Source organism: Zosterops lateralis (genome assembly GCF_965231275.1).
Source record: "Zosterops lateralis genome assembly, chromosome: 8".
In the NCBI taxonomy this organism is placed as follows: Eukaryota; Metazoa; Chordata; class Aves; order Passeriformes; family Zosteropidae; genus Zosterops; species Zosterops lateralis.
The window spans coordinates 23,168,068-23,183,161 of NC_139768.1; the positions used below are offsets into that span (position 1 = coordinate 23,168,068).

Sequence of the window (15,094 nt, forward strand, 5' to 3'; positions counted from 1 at the left end):
TCTTTATCCTCTTAGAATGCTGCTGCTTTTCTAGACAACTTGTGCCAGGGCCTCACCACTCTCATGGGGAAGAATTTATTTATATTTTATCTAAATCTACCCTCTGTTTGAAGGCATCACCCCTTGTCCTGTCCCTCTCCAGCTCAATGTCCTTCCAGCTTGGGAACTATGAAATACTGGAGATGGACAAGTGCACAAAACCAGCCCCTGAGGCAATCTTAGAACCAAACCCTGCATTCCAGCCCAGCTGCCTGTTGAAGAGACTTCATTTCCTTCCCCCTTTGTTCAGTTGCTTCACTTCACAGTAATGCAGCACAAGTCAGATGAAACCATGAATATTCATTTGTAGTGTTGAAAAAAAAAAAAAAGTTCTAAATGATTTGAAACAGCACCAAACTTGGCTCAAGTTTAGGATACACAGAAAATGTTTCTCATAGTAATTACTCATTATTTAGTGTGAAGAGACAAAATCTCCAGATTGGCTGTACAGCAAACCCCCTCATGTTTAGAACAAGAAAATGCTGTAAAAAAGGGGATTCCTGTCCCTGTGATTTCAATCAGCAGAAAGCACTAAGTAAAGGGGGTCCTGAGCTTAATGAAAACTTGGCAGGAGCCTTTTATCTTGTTCTGAACAGGATTAATTAAAGCAAGAAGTGGAAATGGTTCCATCACAGGTTCCTGCAGGCTGTTTCCACACCTCCAGCCTCCCAGCATTTCACTCTTTAAACCACCCTTGGTAAACAAGTTCTGCAAGTAGGGGCAGCACATCCTCGGAGGGAGGACCAGCTCAAACTGCACAGCAGCAGAGATGGAGAGACCATTCCTAATGCCTCAATGACATTATCCAAACCATATAAACATGCTGCAGTACTACCAAGGTAGAAAGTAAAGTTTAGTTTTGTATGAGCACAGGAGTATCACCAGGCACTGTGGGTTTTTTAAGAAGCTGAACAAGGATAAAACTCTTTGGAGAAATTTGAGAAGTCATGGTCTGCTCTAAGCACAAGGCAAATATATTTCATACCTGAGCTGGTCATGGGTAAGATCAAATCACTGCTTGGTACCACACTGTGATACCATTACAATGAAGCTGCTGCTGCTCTGAGTGTAATGTGCCTCAGCTCACAGAACAGCACAGAGAGTTAAGTCAGCACCTCCTCCAGCTGCAGCTGCTGGCCAGCTGAGAGCTCTGATCCTCACAATTCAGCCAGGCAGAAATTAGAGCACAAATGTAATCCAGAACAGAGCCTACCACTGCTATGTATGAAGGGCTCTGGCTTAAATTTTCTTCTTATTAAAGGAAATAAGTTTATACAACCTCAGTATTAAAGTTTAATATCAAACAATTTGCTCAATGTTACCAATTTTCAATTACAAAACAGGGTCCAAAAAAATTCCATGAAATATGTTTAGGTGACTGAACAGAGTTAAGTGTGTTCAGGCCACAAGGGTAAATATCTGTAACTTTTTGGTATAAATTATCTACAAAAACTGGTATAAACAATATTCCAATCTTAGTATGGGTTCCACCTAGGATTAGAGAAATTTTCAGGGTGACATCCAGCAGGTGTTAAAGTTCATTGCCATTGACACTTTGCTGTTGCTGCAGCCTGGCCTTCCTCAGGGCCTCAAGTTGCTTTGCTCTCAGCCACCTCTCCCTGGACAGCGTCGTCTGCCCCGCACTGAGCGACAGGAACCTGGGGGAGCACAAAGAGCCAGTCAGGAACAGCTGCTGAGAACCCAGCACAGCTCAAACACAGCTGTCCTGCAGTATCCCAGGAACAAAAAAGCATAGGATGAAAGCAGGAAGGGAATACTTTGCCTAACTAAGAGGAACAAGGCAGAGGAGATTGTATCTGGCTAGTCTGGCACAACTCAGTTAAGCTGCAGAGCGAGTGCTGGCTCAGTTTGCAGCTTGCTGGGCAGCCCTGAGTGGTGACAGGAGCACCACACCCACCTGGCCACCAGCAGCATTTTGTGCAGGTCATCGGCTGTGACGCTCTCGGGGTTGTTCTTGCGCATTTCAACAAAGTCTTCTTCTACTGCCTGGAACAACACAGTGTGCAATTATGGAGCAAAGTCATCTCCACCCTGAGACAAGCTTCTGAGGAGCTCAACACCTTTAGATTGAAATGTTTCAACTCATTGCTGTCCAGAAGTGAGCCTGAGCAAAACCTGGCTATTTCTTATCTTTGAAAAGAGCCCATTTTCAAAATGAGTGTTAGAAAGCAGGCTCCATACTTTGTTTCTTATCTGTAATGAATTCAGTATATACTTTAGAAATCCTTGAAGGCACAGTCAGGATGTGAAAATTCTTCTGTTTGGGTTTTGTAAAACTTACAGGAGAATCACTGACAGAAAAAGTACAGTAACTGCCTACTGGGGTGCTTTCTATCCAAACACACCATTGAAAACATATTAGGAAGTGTCCATACCTTAGTGACCTCATCAGATATACTGTAGTCCAGCAGCCTCAGTAAACTCAGGTAAATTCGGAATTTGTTCAGCACAGAGGGCAGCACTGCAGTGAGGAGGCTGCTCATGTACTCTTCCATGTTCGGGGGAATTATCTGTGGTTGTAAGTGGACTTGGCAATCTGACTGAAAGAGAAATTTACATTTCATCTCTTTCCACATCCCACTGTTTTTTATTCCAAGACTAATTTACTCTCAAAAGCAGCAGAAGTCACTATTTCCCAGCTTCAATTCTTGAAACATTCTCCAGCTCGTATTTTGAACGGCTCCTGATTCAAGCAGAAGAGCAAAGGCTCAGCTGGAAAATGTCAGAGAGCAGATGTTTGCAAGCTCAGACTACTGCAGGGGCAATGCCACATCTGTGCCCATCACCTCAGAACACACCATGCCAGAGAGAGCTTTGAGAGTGGCACATCTCTGCAGCTTTACCCACCCCTGGGTAAAAGGGATGGGTCCCATCTCACCATCCCTGTTCAGGAGGAGGAGGGAAGCTCCATCTCAGTGTTTTCCCATGAACAGGTTTCCGGCCACGAGGGAGAAGGCAGCAGCTACTGCCAGTGTCACACCCTCCCTGGTCACAAGACACATTTCCTGTCCCCACTTGTCCCTGGCAGGGCCTGCTCTGAGCAGCAGCTGCCAGCTGCAGTTCCCCAGCAGATCCTGGAAGCCCTTCCCATACCGGCAGGAGCGAGCGGCCCTCGGAAGTGATGAGGACATTAATGTTGCATGGGAATTCCATCCGGTGGTAATTGAAGTCATAATCCACCTTCTGCCAAGTGATCAGGTTACCCAGGGCTGTCACATTACGGACACCTGCAAGAGCAACAACAAATTCCCTGAGCACTGGACCGAAACAAATGTCAGCCCTGATTTTTGTTTCTCATCTGTCTTTAAGGAGCAGCCAGCAGAAGGATTCCTGCAATCATCCCATTCCTTCTTGTGTTTGAGGTGTCTTCTAGAGACAACCACTTCTTAATGTGAATTAAAATCCACAGTTCTTGATTTCAGGCCTAATCTTTGTCTGGCTTAGTACATGAGTTTATAGCTCATGTTTTCATTGGCCCTACAAAGCCAGGTATCTATTTACAGAGAAACACCAAAAAAAGAAATCTCTCCTCAAAAGCAGAAAACACTACCAATTTAATTTTGCCAGATTTTTTTATAGTACTCACTTGCCTTAGCTAGAATTAAGTTATTTAAAATATAAATGTTAAAACTGACAAATTAACTAATTGACTCTTGGAATTCTCTCTTTGAGCTACCGCCATATACCTGACAAACTGAATTCCTCTTCAGCAGTGGCTGCGTCAAGTGACAAAACTACTGTTATGGTTTTGCCTTTAAATATTTATTAATAATTTAGTATATTGTAAATAAAGGCAAAGTTAGCAAATAAAGGCAAATTTAATATTAGGGTTGACTTCTGGAACACTTTTCCATTTGAAATTTCTAAGCTGTAACTTCCAAGAGTTCCAAACCAACTACTACATCTGAAGACACTCTTCTCTAGGACTACATCTTATTCCCAGTGTTGCTGTAAGAAATGAAAAAAATTTACTTTACTCTAAACTCAATAGAAAGCAATATCACATCAGCAAAAATGAAATAAAATTAACAAGCCTTTTTTATCTGCAACTTTAAATACTTAAAATATTATTTTTTCACTAAATGCTAAGGATTTTTAGACATTACAGACAAACACTTTAGAAAACCTATAAACCAGCACAACAAGAGTACTCTCTAAATGCGAGTTTATCATATTTTAACTATTTTTTTGGAAACAGACAATGCAGAGCTTGTTACTGTAAAATTTTGTAGCTTTACTAAAGCTGAGTAACAAAAAATACTGAAAACTCATAAGCAATCGAATAATTTCAATTAGCAACTTTTAAGAGCAGCAATTAAAAAAACCAAAGCAGCTTCTTAAGACAGCATTTTTATTTTAAACTTAAGTTCACTTGCAGTGATTTTCTGTTGTTGTTTCATAGAATCTCCTGAGCTGGAAAGAACCCACCAGGATCATTGGGCTCCAACTACTGGCCCTGCACAGGACCAATAACACCTGCACTGTGCATTCTCCAGGTAATGAGCTTTTAATATGCAACTCAACTCTTTTATGTGAGTTATAATTAAATTAAATTAATTTCTGAAGCTCTGCTGAAAGCTGGCTACACAGAGCTACATCAGCTTGTAAGATAGAATCCCCACTATTTTTAACACAGTAAGAGCAGTCTTTTTTCTCCAGTTTTTAGCATTCTCAGGGATGGTTTCCAGATATACAGTAAAAGTGTAGAGCATAAGGCATCAGCATATGCTTTGCCCACTTCATGCACTATCACAGGAAACTGAAAGGCCACTCTAATGAATCAGAGTTATTTTGGTAATAAAGAGTACTCCCAATTTGTCTTAAGTTGGCTGGGAAGGCTGCAGGAAGCTGCTTCAAAGCAATGAAATAAAATGTAGAAACCACAAACAGTTTTGCAGGAGACCCCTTATCAGCGGGACACAAATATCACCACTGCCCTAAAACACAGCAGCTTTTAACTTCCCAAATGAGATTACAGGCACCAAAAGCTGTGTACCTGCTGTGTCCAGCTGCCCCTGCTCCAGTTGTGTCTCATCTATGACCAGGGAGGTGTTGCTGGCCAGCTGCAGCAGCCCACTGACCAGGCGATTGGCCGTGTAGTCCTTGTGCGGGATGAAGCGCGACTGGTTCATGCTCTCGATGCTCATCCGGAGGTGGTAGGACTGCAAGGAGAAACAACCCATCAGCACCTCTGCTGTCCTGCAGCTGCCCCAGGGAATGCTGCTTCCTGGACCTACAGCTGGCCTGGGAACCTGCTTAGTAAAACAAAACTTGGTGCTGCAGCACTTTATCCCAAATATCCAAATGCTGTATCCTTAAAAATGTCCCAAAGGAAAACGTTGCTGTTGGGAGTTGCTATCACCTGTTCTGCACATCTCAGATGAGCTCAATAATGAATGATTTATTGCAGCAATACTGCTGGTGTGACCCCAAACTGAATTACTGTGGCTTTTCTGCAGAGCAGTATCCACAAACTTGAGTAAACCCTAATGACACCATAATTAAATGACCCAAATGTCTAAACACATCAATCCAGAAAGACCAAGTAAAGCATGCAGCATCTGTCAGTTCAATACCTCTGAGGAGAGGACTTCATTCCATATTCATCCTAGATAATGAGGTACAGACTTCACCACACAAACCAGCTACGTCTTTATTGTTACCCGCTCTCAATGGGGAGCAGGAGAGCACTTCACCAGCCTGCCTTGAGCTGGTTGAAGGTGTGAGACACATCCCCCAGCCCCTGCCCTGTGCTTACAGCTGGCACCAGGTGCTGGATGAGGCGGTACAGGTGCTCCGTGAAGGCGCTGCTCCGGGGACAGCCGCTCAGGTTGACGGTGAATTTTCCCAGAGGAAGCACATCCCGTCTGGCATAACTGCACCAAAAGCAGCACAGGTTAGGCAAACCCCTGGCCAACACTGGATGCAGGTGTCATTCAGCTTGAACATTGTGTGATGTCTCTGACAGGGAGCAGGATTTCAGAACACACACACCAACACTGGCCAACTCTGCTTCCTTCCTCCTGCAGTGCCAAAGGAGCTGAGCCAGGCTGGAGCTGCTGCTCAGGGCTTTGCAGCACCACACAAAAGCAGAAATTTACAGTGCCTGGCATCCTGCAATGGCCTCCAGATGTTCTGTTCCCCTTGTACTCTGCTGAACACACTTCATTCTTTTCCTTTCTAGTGCCCAATCTCAACTTCCCTCCTTAACACACTTGTTCATCTCCTTTACCTGCCCTCAGCTTTCCTCTCCCTCTTCTCACTGTGTATCTTCTCCCCATTCTTGACAACTCTCAACCTTTTTGTGATACCAGCTAAGAGAGAAAATACATTCTAGTCTAAGTGTTGGAATATTCAGAGTCCCACTAAAAAGAATGAAAACAGAACTCATTTTGATTTTGAAGACTAAAATGACTAAATTTGGGGCTGACAACTATAATATCTGAAGTTTCATGCTTAAAATTTTAATGAGTCAAACGATGCTGCTCTTTCACCTAGAGATAATGTAAATCAACATAAGAATAATTTCTATCACATGCTAAATAGGTCACTTGAACTTACTTATTAAACAGGTTTACATTTAATTAAACAAATTGCCAGAATGTACCTTTCAGTACCTTGTAGGATCTAAGCAATAATTCCTGCAGTCAGGAAATGCTGTTTTTGGCAAGTCAGTGGCATGTCCTACTCATTAGAAGAAGTCAGAGGCAGAAAGATATTTTCATACCTCTGTTTAAAAGTGTCTTGGAGATTTTGTCAGCTCTCAAAGTGGCACTGAAAATATACACTGCCATAAAGCTGGTCTTTTATCAATATTTACTGTTATTTCAGACACTGAAATCTGCCTTTGTATGCATTGTGACAAGACAACTCTACCTGGACAAAGGTAAAGGTTACTACTGAAATAACTATTATTTCAGTTAATTCTGCCATTTATTTGCAGACTGGTGAAGAACCCCACAGAAGGAGATTTATTTTAAACGATAAGTACATGAATTCTCAGCACATATGCAAATACTTACACTGTAGAAATGAGATGCAATATCAGATATTCAGCAGCCAAACTGTCTCCCAACAGGGCATGGGTGAGGAACCCCAGCAACTCTGCTCTCACTGGTGACAGCTCAGACATGAAATTAGAAACAACTGGCAAAAGAGCAGAAGACGAATGTCAGAAGATGCTCTTGTTTCTCACCCTCTTTTCTCTATATAAATTGGACTTTCTGTCACAGTTTGATAAAGAAAAATGTTTATTCCAAAGCAGTCTAGGAAAAATAAACAAACATTCACTGTTTTTTCCAACTAGCCTTGGATAACCTGAATCGCAACACTTCCTTGGAAATGATTTTTTTAAAAAAATTAGATATTTGTGTAAAGTGTAATGCATTTGCAGCAGGCTGTAAAATGTAGAGCCAAATTTCTAAAATCCATAGCTGTTCCATTTTATATTAAAGGCAGAAAAAATCTCTTACATATTGCTCAGAACAAGCAATACAAGGCAGTCAAGAAAGAAAGTTATAAATATCAGAGGTTTGCAAGCAATAATTCAATGAAAAAAAGTAACAGTCAAACAAGGAATAGCACAGTTGCTTAAAAGCAGAATTGCCTTATTTTGTGCACAGTATTATGAGTCTCTATATTATCTGTATGTTTCTTATTTCCAGTATCCCACTAAATTGGAAATCTAATTTTCCAGCAATTCAAAACTCTGTTTGAAAACAAATCAAATCTTATGGCTGAACAACTTGGTAAAATCCTTAGGTATATAGAATGCAAAACCAAATTCCACATAAATCACATTTATTTCAGCCAAATAAAAATGTAAGCATCACATAAACACAAACATCTGCATCCTGTGCAGCATTGCATGGTCCTTCCATCTAACAAGATTTAAATTCAAACCCTGCTGTTGAGGCATTTGCCTCTGAGCAAAGCAGCATTTGTCCAGATGTCCTGGAAAGAGACACTCACAGGTTTTACTCTCCTCCTCGTTAAGGCAGGCAGGCAGCAAGGGGTTAATGTGTTGCAATTTCTGTGCCAAAATGACGTGGATCCGGGGCACTAATGAGGCCGGGGGGCTGTGCACTCTCTGCTCCTCAGCTGTGTCCATGCACTCCATAGGATCAAGGGTTGAGCTGTCCCTGGGGAGAGGACACAGCACAGAAACATTCCAGGGGAATTGCTCTGCCTCTGACCCGGAGCTGCTGGAACCAGGCCAAGAACAGAGCAACAAACAACATCCCTCCCAGCTCCTGGTGACTCCTCCCACACTCAAACTACCTTCTTTAGGATCTTTATAAGCACCATAAATACTTAGTCACAACTGCATAATGACATATTAACACCAAAGCAGGCTTAACCCAAAATATCTTGATTCTATTATTTTCAGAAAACAATCAAGTCATATTTTTCTGAAGGAAAAAAACAAACAATCCAACAAAAAACCCCATAAAACCAAGTCCCACAAACAAAACCACATTTATTATTTGCTGCACCATTTAATAGATTGTACCTTCAAGTAAAATATTACACACTGTTCTGTCCAGCCTGTACTGAATGAAATCTAAACAGAGGCTTAAAAAAAAAAGGTCATTTATTACATTTGTCTCTGTATACACATGTGGGATTGTCACATCCTACCAGGCTCTGGAGCCTGACAAGATCTTCTAGACAGTCACAGCTCTACCACTGCCTGAGTAAATGAACTGTGAATAAATAAATCCTAATATACCTCTGCTGGAACCTGGAGGTATTACCTCTTAATTTAAGTGTTCAGATACACAAGTTTTGCTCTCCCTAAATATGTCTTACAAAATTTCTTACAGGTGGTTGTTAATTTTCATTTTTAGAAAGTAAAAATCCCTAAAGTGACTCTACCAGATGACAGTAAAGTTTATCACAAATTTCATCTTCTTGTACTGGTTTTAGAACCTGTCAGGCTTTATAACTTCAAAGCCACTTCAGCAGTTCACCCACACACTATCCACTCTTTCCATGAAAGGAGATTTCTTTTGTTTGCATTCAAAATGTTGCTAAATGCCACCATTTTGTCTTCTCATTATAGAATGACACAGGGAAAAAACCCACAAGCACCTGTGACAGAGCAACTGAGCTGTCAGTCTGGGATTAGCTGTCACACAGATGATAACAAAAAGCAGCTGACCAGGCTGAGTTAATTTTTAAGAAGTTGGCACTATAAAGGATTTACACTGCACTCTGGGTATTGTACTTGCCAGACAGATAAACAAACTCACCAACAGAAATGATTCAGAGTGCAATGTTCAAGAAATCAGCAGGAATTATTCTAGATTTTTGTCAAGAGTTTTATTTTGAAAATTGACTTCTTGCATCCTAAATTATTTTGTGTTTTTTCAGGCAAGGAACTGCAGAATAGCAGGTGAAATGGGAAGTCTCTATCAGTGGATTAAGAAGATGAGATACCTTAATTAATGAAAAATCAACCCATTTTTTACTCATTTTGGTAACTATAACTCTCCATACAGACATGCAAACTTTTTAAAAAATATTCTTCAGAAATGCTTACATTTCTGGTAACAACCTTCATGGCCTTAGAAATTATTTCAAAAGGACATTCTATAATTTTAACATTTCCTTGAAATTTTTTGTTCACTATTCACCTATTCACTGAAAGTTTAGTACACATGAAAGAGTATAAAACATTTAGCCATAAAGCATTTTCTGCTTTACAGACTGTACAACCACCTAAAAAAAGATGCACTGGGTATCCAAGGATATGGATGTACCAGAGCACACTGGGCTTCGGTTTCCAGGATGCTGGATTTAACACTTTTCTCATCAAGCTATTTTAAAGCAACAAAATTCACTTCTTAAGCATAATTATCATGTATTTACACATTTCCTTGTCTGCTCACTGCAATAAAAACCTGTATTTCAGGGGAGTCTTACCTCTCTTCACTGTTCACTATGCTCAGCACGGGGTCCACAGACAGAACACCAAACACCTCCAGCACATCATTGACTTTGAAGCTCTCCCAATTCTCATAAACCTGCCCCAAACAGAAAATAAAATGCAGAGGCAGATGGGCCACATGCAGGACAGCAGAAAAACACAAAGGAAACTCAGGAGACTCAACTGTGGACTGAGAACAGCCTGAGTGAAGAGGTCTCCCCTTGCCCTCAGTGTCAGTAAGCTTACCCTGGAAAAGGGAGTTTCTCTGATTCCATGCTTTTTCTATTTGCATTCTTTGCCACACAAGTGTGAACAATTGTATTCTACTCTGATTCATCAAGATTTGCTGAATAAGAGAGAAGTCAATACAGCAACAGCAGGGAAATTCTGTGTTAAAGTTTCATGGTAACATAGCATAGCAGTGAATCAAGGACTATTTCAAATTCAATACACAAATGTGTAGTTTATTGGTTTTCCAGCGTGGTTTTTCACAGTTGTTTTTCAATTAGAGGAGATATCCTAAAGAAAAAGCAGGGCTCAATATCAGCTACACTCTCAAGCATCTAATAGTGGAATCTTTTTTTTTAAACTAAGAGGGGGGAGAAGGTGCAAGCTCTAATAAATGCGGCTGAAGGATCCCAGCAATTCAAAGGCAGCACTCAAGAAGAGAAACATTGTGTTAGCAAAGAGAAAAAATGTAATTATCTCCTAGAAACAAAATTGTGGACTCGAGACACAATTTCTGTGCCTACAAACCACTGCAAGGCTGATTCTGTCTGCCTCACTGAGAGCACAGCCCTGCTCATCACTCTCTGGCTCTTACCTTCACAAGACACGCTGGTCCCTTCTCTCCTGGCAAGGGGAAATTCAGGTCAAGTGGAGGGGAGCAGTTGGGAGAAATGACATGATGACCTGCAGAAGCTTCTGTTTCTAATCTCTTTGGCTCCACACATCCATGGATATCACTTCCACTGCCTGAAAAACACATGATTTGTAGGATTTTTAAACAGAAATCCAGAACTGAACAACTTTCTTCAGTGAGCAACACAGAATAAAACTAATTTAACAAGACATCTGAGACAAGAATATTTAATAATGCAATATACTTAACAGAATATAGTCTTAATATGAGAAGTCTCACAAGTGCATATTTTATGTAATCAAGTTAAGTGTACTAGCAAAGATCTATATGCCTTGGAAACCCTAACATGGCAGGAAATCTGATTTTCAAAATGCAGTGTTTAAATCAGGGTTCAAACACTGATTTTTTTTCCTATAGTCCATAGGACTGCAAAGGCAATTTTTTTCTACACTTCATGTTTAAAAAAACAGGTCAGAATATGCATAAAAACCAGTTTATATTAAGAACCTCTGTAGATTGTCAGCAAGTCACACAACACACATATAACACTGTAGGCTCTCCCACACTCCTTCAAATCAAACCATTGACTTCAACAAAGCCTCCGAATCACAAAGGCTGCAACAACACTAATAATTAAAACAGCTGCAAATATTTCAGCTTTTAGCACTGATTTTTCTGCCAAATCCTGGAAAGACATCAGAACAACTATTCATCAACAGCAGCTCTTACCCATGTGCTGCTCCTTCTGTTTGGAGGGGTGCAGATCCATGTCCTCATCCTCCTCGTAGCTCCTCTTGTGGCGACTGGGGGTGTAGGAGGTGGAGGGGCTGACTCGGGCTTGGCTGGCGCTGACGTACGCCTGCGACTGCGGGTCAAGGAGCCCACACACTGACCAGGAAACTCAGCCACACTCAGGTTTAGTAGGTTTAGTTGTAAACAAAATCCTAATCTTAACACGCTCAGCTACAGCTGTTTTATAGGACACAGGTGTTTTATAGGAGAGTCTCACTGTGTAACTGTCCTGCTGTAGAAAATGTCAATGGCTCAGCTGAAGTTTCTCTTTTCCTGAGCATTTGCAACTAGGCATTAACAGAAATTTTCAAGACTCTCCCAAGCAAAAATGTCTACTAAATCAAAACAAATGCTCCTAAATTCATTTGCATCCTCTTTGTGCATATTACACACCATCAACTTTCTTTTTTTCCTCTTTCTACACTTATCAGCTCTCCAGATCCGCTAAAAAAAACCCAACAAATTTTAAATGAACTTATCTCCTTAAATCTAATTAATTAGTTGGGGACCACTGACTGTAGACTGCATAACAAAACACCGGCTCAGTCAAAAAAGATATTTCTTTCACCCATGCTGATTCACCAGGCACTGGAACACAGTAGAAAGTCTGTCTCTCCGAGGTGACTGTTTGTGAGGAGTTCAAATCAATTTCCTGCTGAGGCTGGAATACCAAGAGAAATTTGTTTAAAATCTGATTACTGTTTGTTTTCTTTTTTTAAGCTAAACCCACAGATTCAGTTACTCAGCCAGAAGTTACAATTAACATGCAAGACTACACAACTCAAGAAAAAGAGAATATATAATGTTTTGACTCAAATTGCACTGCGCTACCAAAAGTAACTATTTTCCATAACAGACAGTTTCAAGGTCATGGGCACTCTCCCCTCCACTCAACCAAAACAAATTTTAAATACAACAGAAACAGCTGGAAGCCTGCTGAAATCAGAATGACAGTGAGCAGTTATGAATACTCTGCTTTCCAAACTGAAGATTAATTTCGCATTTAAAGCAGTATCTTCAGGAATCCATTACCAAGTACCAAAGAAACTCTGTCACACTTATAAAACTGCAAATTTCCATCCAATATTTATTCTCTAAGTTCATATAATTTATATAACTTACCCCACATTCTGCCACATCTCTGTATTTACCAAAATGCAAAACCTGTCAAGAGGGAAAAGGCAATGCAGTCATTGTGTTTCTGACAGCATCCTGAACACAAATCCCACCAAAATCACCGCAGTCCAAAGTCCCTCACAGACATCATTTTCTATTCCAATAGAAATGTAACAGGCTCTGTTTTACTGATGCCACTGGAGCTGAACACTGTTACTATCAGTGTCCAGACTCCATAGATTTAACTCACAAACCAGAGAAATACAAAGACCAGAATGAGTAAAGTGACAAATCAGTATTTCACTTACACGTGCATTTGTGTTTGGGTCAACTGTTTCATACACTGCCATGTAGAACTCAGGATCAAACATATCTTGGACCATGCAGCGAAATTTCACTAAGCTGTTGGGTTTTAGGTAATGTACAGGAACATCATTCAGTGATGGAACCTGTGAAAAGAGACATTGCTCTATACAATTGGCATATATTGAGCAGTGCTCTGAATTAAGCCAAAAGCAGCACAAAAACTGAATTCTCTGAACAACCAGTACATCCTCCTCCTCAAACCCCTATATATATAGCACACTTAATATTTTCTGAGTGCATCTCCCATCCTAATCTAAGCAGTAACAAAGTGTAGCTATCCCAACAACTTTCTGCAATGGCTGTTAAAGATAATTGTTACAATTACCAGGCACTTAACAGTTCCCAAATTCTTCCAGTCCCAAAACCACCAGTCCCAATATTGGACTGTGAAAGAAGTGGTTATAGGTCACTGGAACTGTATGAAAACTGTACAACATTTGAAACCAACTTTTAACTTTTACGACTATTGCAGCTGCAGGATTAAACAGAATTTATCACTTAACTTATTTCTACTTAACAACATTTCCACCATGTGCTATGTACCAGCAGCACTAGAGCAATTTGCATGCACAACTTGTTATAACAAAAGGTCCTGGAAAACCTGTATGTTAATTTCCAAGTCCACATCGGGGAAGTCTTTTTCACACAGTTTTACATGACAATGGGAAAACAGAAAGACAAAAAAATCAATGCCTAAGCACGTGGTATAACTTGAAAGAAGGAGACTTGCAATATGAATAGTTTTCTAAATTTGAAAATAAAGTCTTTGTTGAAAAAGCCCACATCCAACATTAAAATACAACAAAACCCAAAAGTGGCCCTATAGAAAGTGGCATTTTAACAAAAGTATATCCTCTCATGGTTGTTTTGAGTATGAAAATGTGATTTCAATTCCTTCTGATGTTATAAATTTTACTCAATTTTGCCATTTATGCTTTAAGCTACCATTTAATATTAAGTACAGAATACTTTCACTGACTGAAAAAGAAAACAATTCATTTTCACCTGTTTTTAGGCATAAGTAGAATAGATTTGATATCAAAGTTTCTAATCCCCTTATCAGTTCCATTTTATCATTGCTGCTACAGCCTTTTAGGAAAGTACCAGCTTTTGAACTCAACTGTGCAGATTTTATTTTTAAAGTCTAAAGCACATCTTCCCTGCTAACTGCACAAACCAGGCCTGACCCAGCCTAATAAAGCACAGTTTTAGTAGGAAAAGCATTTTTTTTCCTTAAAACCTGAAGGTCCAGGCAACTATTTATTCAACCCAGACAAGTTTCCAGCATGGTGATAAAAGCTCCTTAGAAGGGGTTTATAACCAGCAGCCGAGAAGCTCGTGGTGCACGCCAAGGACTCACACTTCCCCAAAAATGACAATATTTGTCATCTCCTGCCATCTACTGACTGTGCTACGGAGTGGCAGCACCAGCAGCGGTGGCCTGGGGGAAGGAGGGTGCCGAAGGGGATGGATGGGCTGGGATTTCACAGCCTGGCTCTGCACTCAGGTTAAAGCAGCCGAGGTGTGAATTCCACTCCCAAAGCCCGGGCCTGAAATGCAGCTGAGCCCTTACCGTGAAAAGGCAAGACTTATCAAAAACGAGACATCGCAATAAAATGTAAATTATAATGAAGCTTAAGAAAAGAAAGTGTAACTCGAAAAGAATAAAACGCTCTTACCCAGTTAGTAGCATTATTTTCTTTTAATTTCTCCTTGAAGTATTCGGTTACCTTCTTCTCCCAATCAGAATTTGGAACATTTTGGGCTACAAAACCAAACACATTTATGTGCCTATTAGCACCACATAAAAGAGTTTTTATCCAGCATTCTCCCAGCATATCAAACAAACCCAACTTTTACTTTTTTCTTAGGGAAGTGCATCTTAGACTAATTTATTCCCCCTGCAATTCACTGACTTCCCATTTCAGAGCCTTCCAGGCCAGCCAAGCAGCCCGGAGCCATTCCTG

At 40.5% G+C, this 15,094-nt stretch overlaps 1 protein-coding gene across 4 annotated transcripts in view; it reads right to left on the minus strand.

Moving 5' to 3' along the window:
• The window catches only part of MCMBP (minichromosome maintenance complex binding protein), a 15,845-nt gene continuing 751 nt past the window's right edge, over positions 1–15,094 (minus strand). For 2 of the 4 annotated variants that reach the window (XM_083866349.1, XM_083866348.1), the window contains exons 2-16: positions 14,807–14,892; positions 13,070–13,210; positions 12,768–12,809; positions 12,205–12,306; positions 11,583–11,712; positions 10,815–10,966; positions 9,988–10,088; positions 8,032–8,201; positions 7,083–7,206; positions 5,819–5,936; positions 5,057–5,222; positions 3,154–3,287; positions 2,436–2,600; positions 1,958–2,046; positions 1–1,697 (exon numbers count right to left, since the gene is read on the minus strand). In XM_083866349.1, the coding sequence (XP_083722475.1) occupies positions 1,571–1,697; positions 1,958–2,046; positions 2,436–2,600; positions 3,154–3,287; positions 5,057–5,222; positions 5,819–5,936; positions 7,083–7,206; positions 8,032–8,201; positions 9,988–10,088; positions 10,815–10,966; positions 11,583–11,712; positions 12,205–12,306; positions 12,768–12,809; positions 13,070–13,144 (1,695 nt within the window). In that variant the 5' untranslated portion in view covers positions 13,145–13,210; positions 14,807–14,892 and the 3' untranslated portion in view covers positions 1–1,570. Of the gene's footprint in view, positions 1,698–1,957; positions 2,047–2,435; positions 2,601–3,153; positions 3,288–5,056; positions 5,223–5,818; positions 5,937–7,082; positions 7,207–8,031; positions 8,202–9,987; positions 10,089–10,814; positions 10,967–11,582; positions 11,713–12,204; positions 12,307–12,767; positions 12,810–13,069; positions 13,211–14,806; positions 15,029–15,094 lie in introns of those variants that run through there. The other 2 variants (XM_083866347.1, XM_083866346.1) reach the window with 2 other exon arrangements.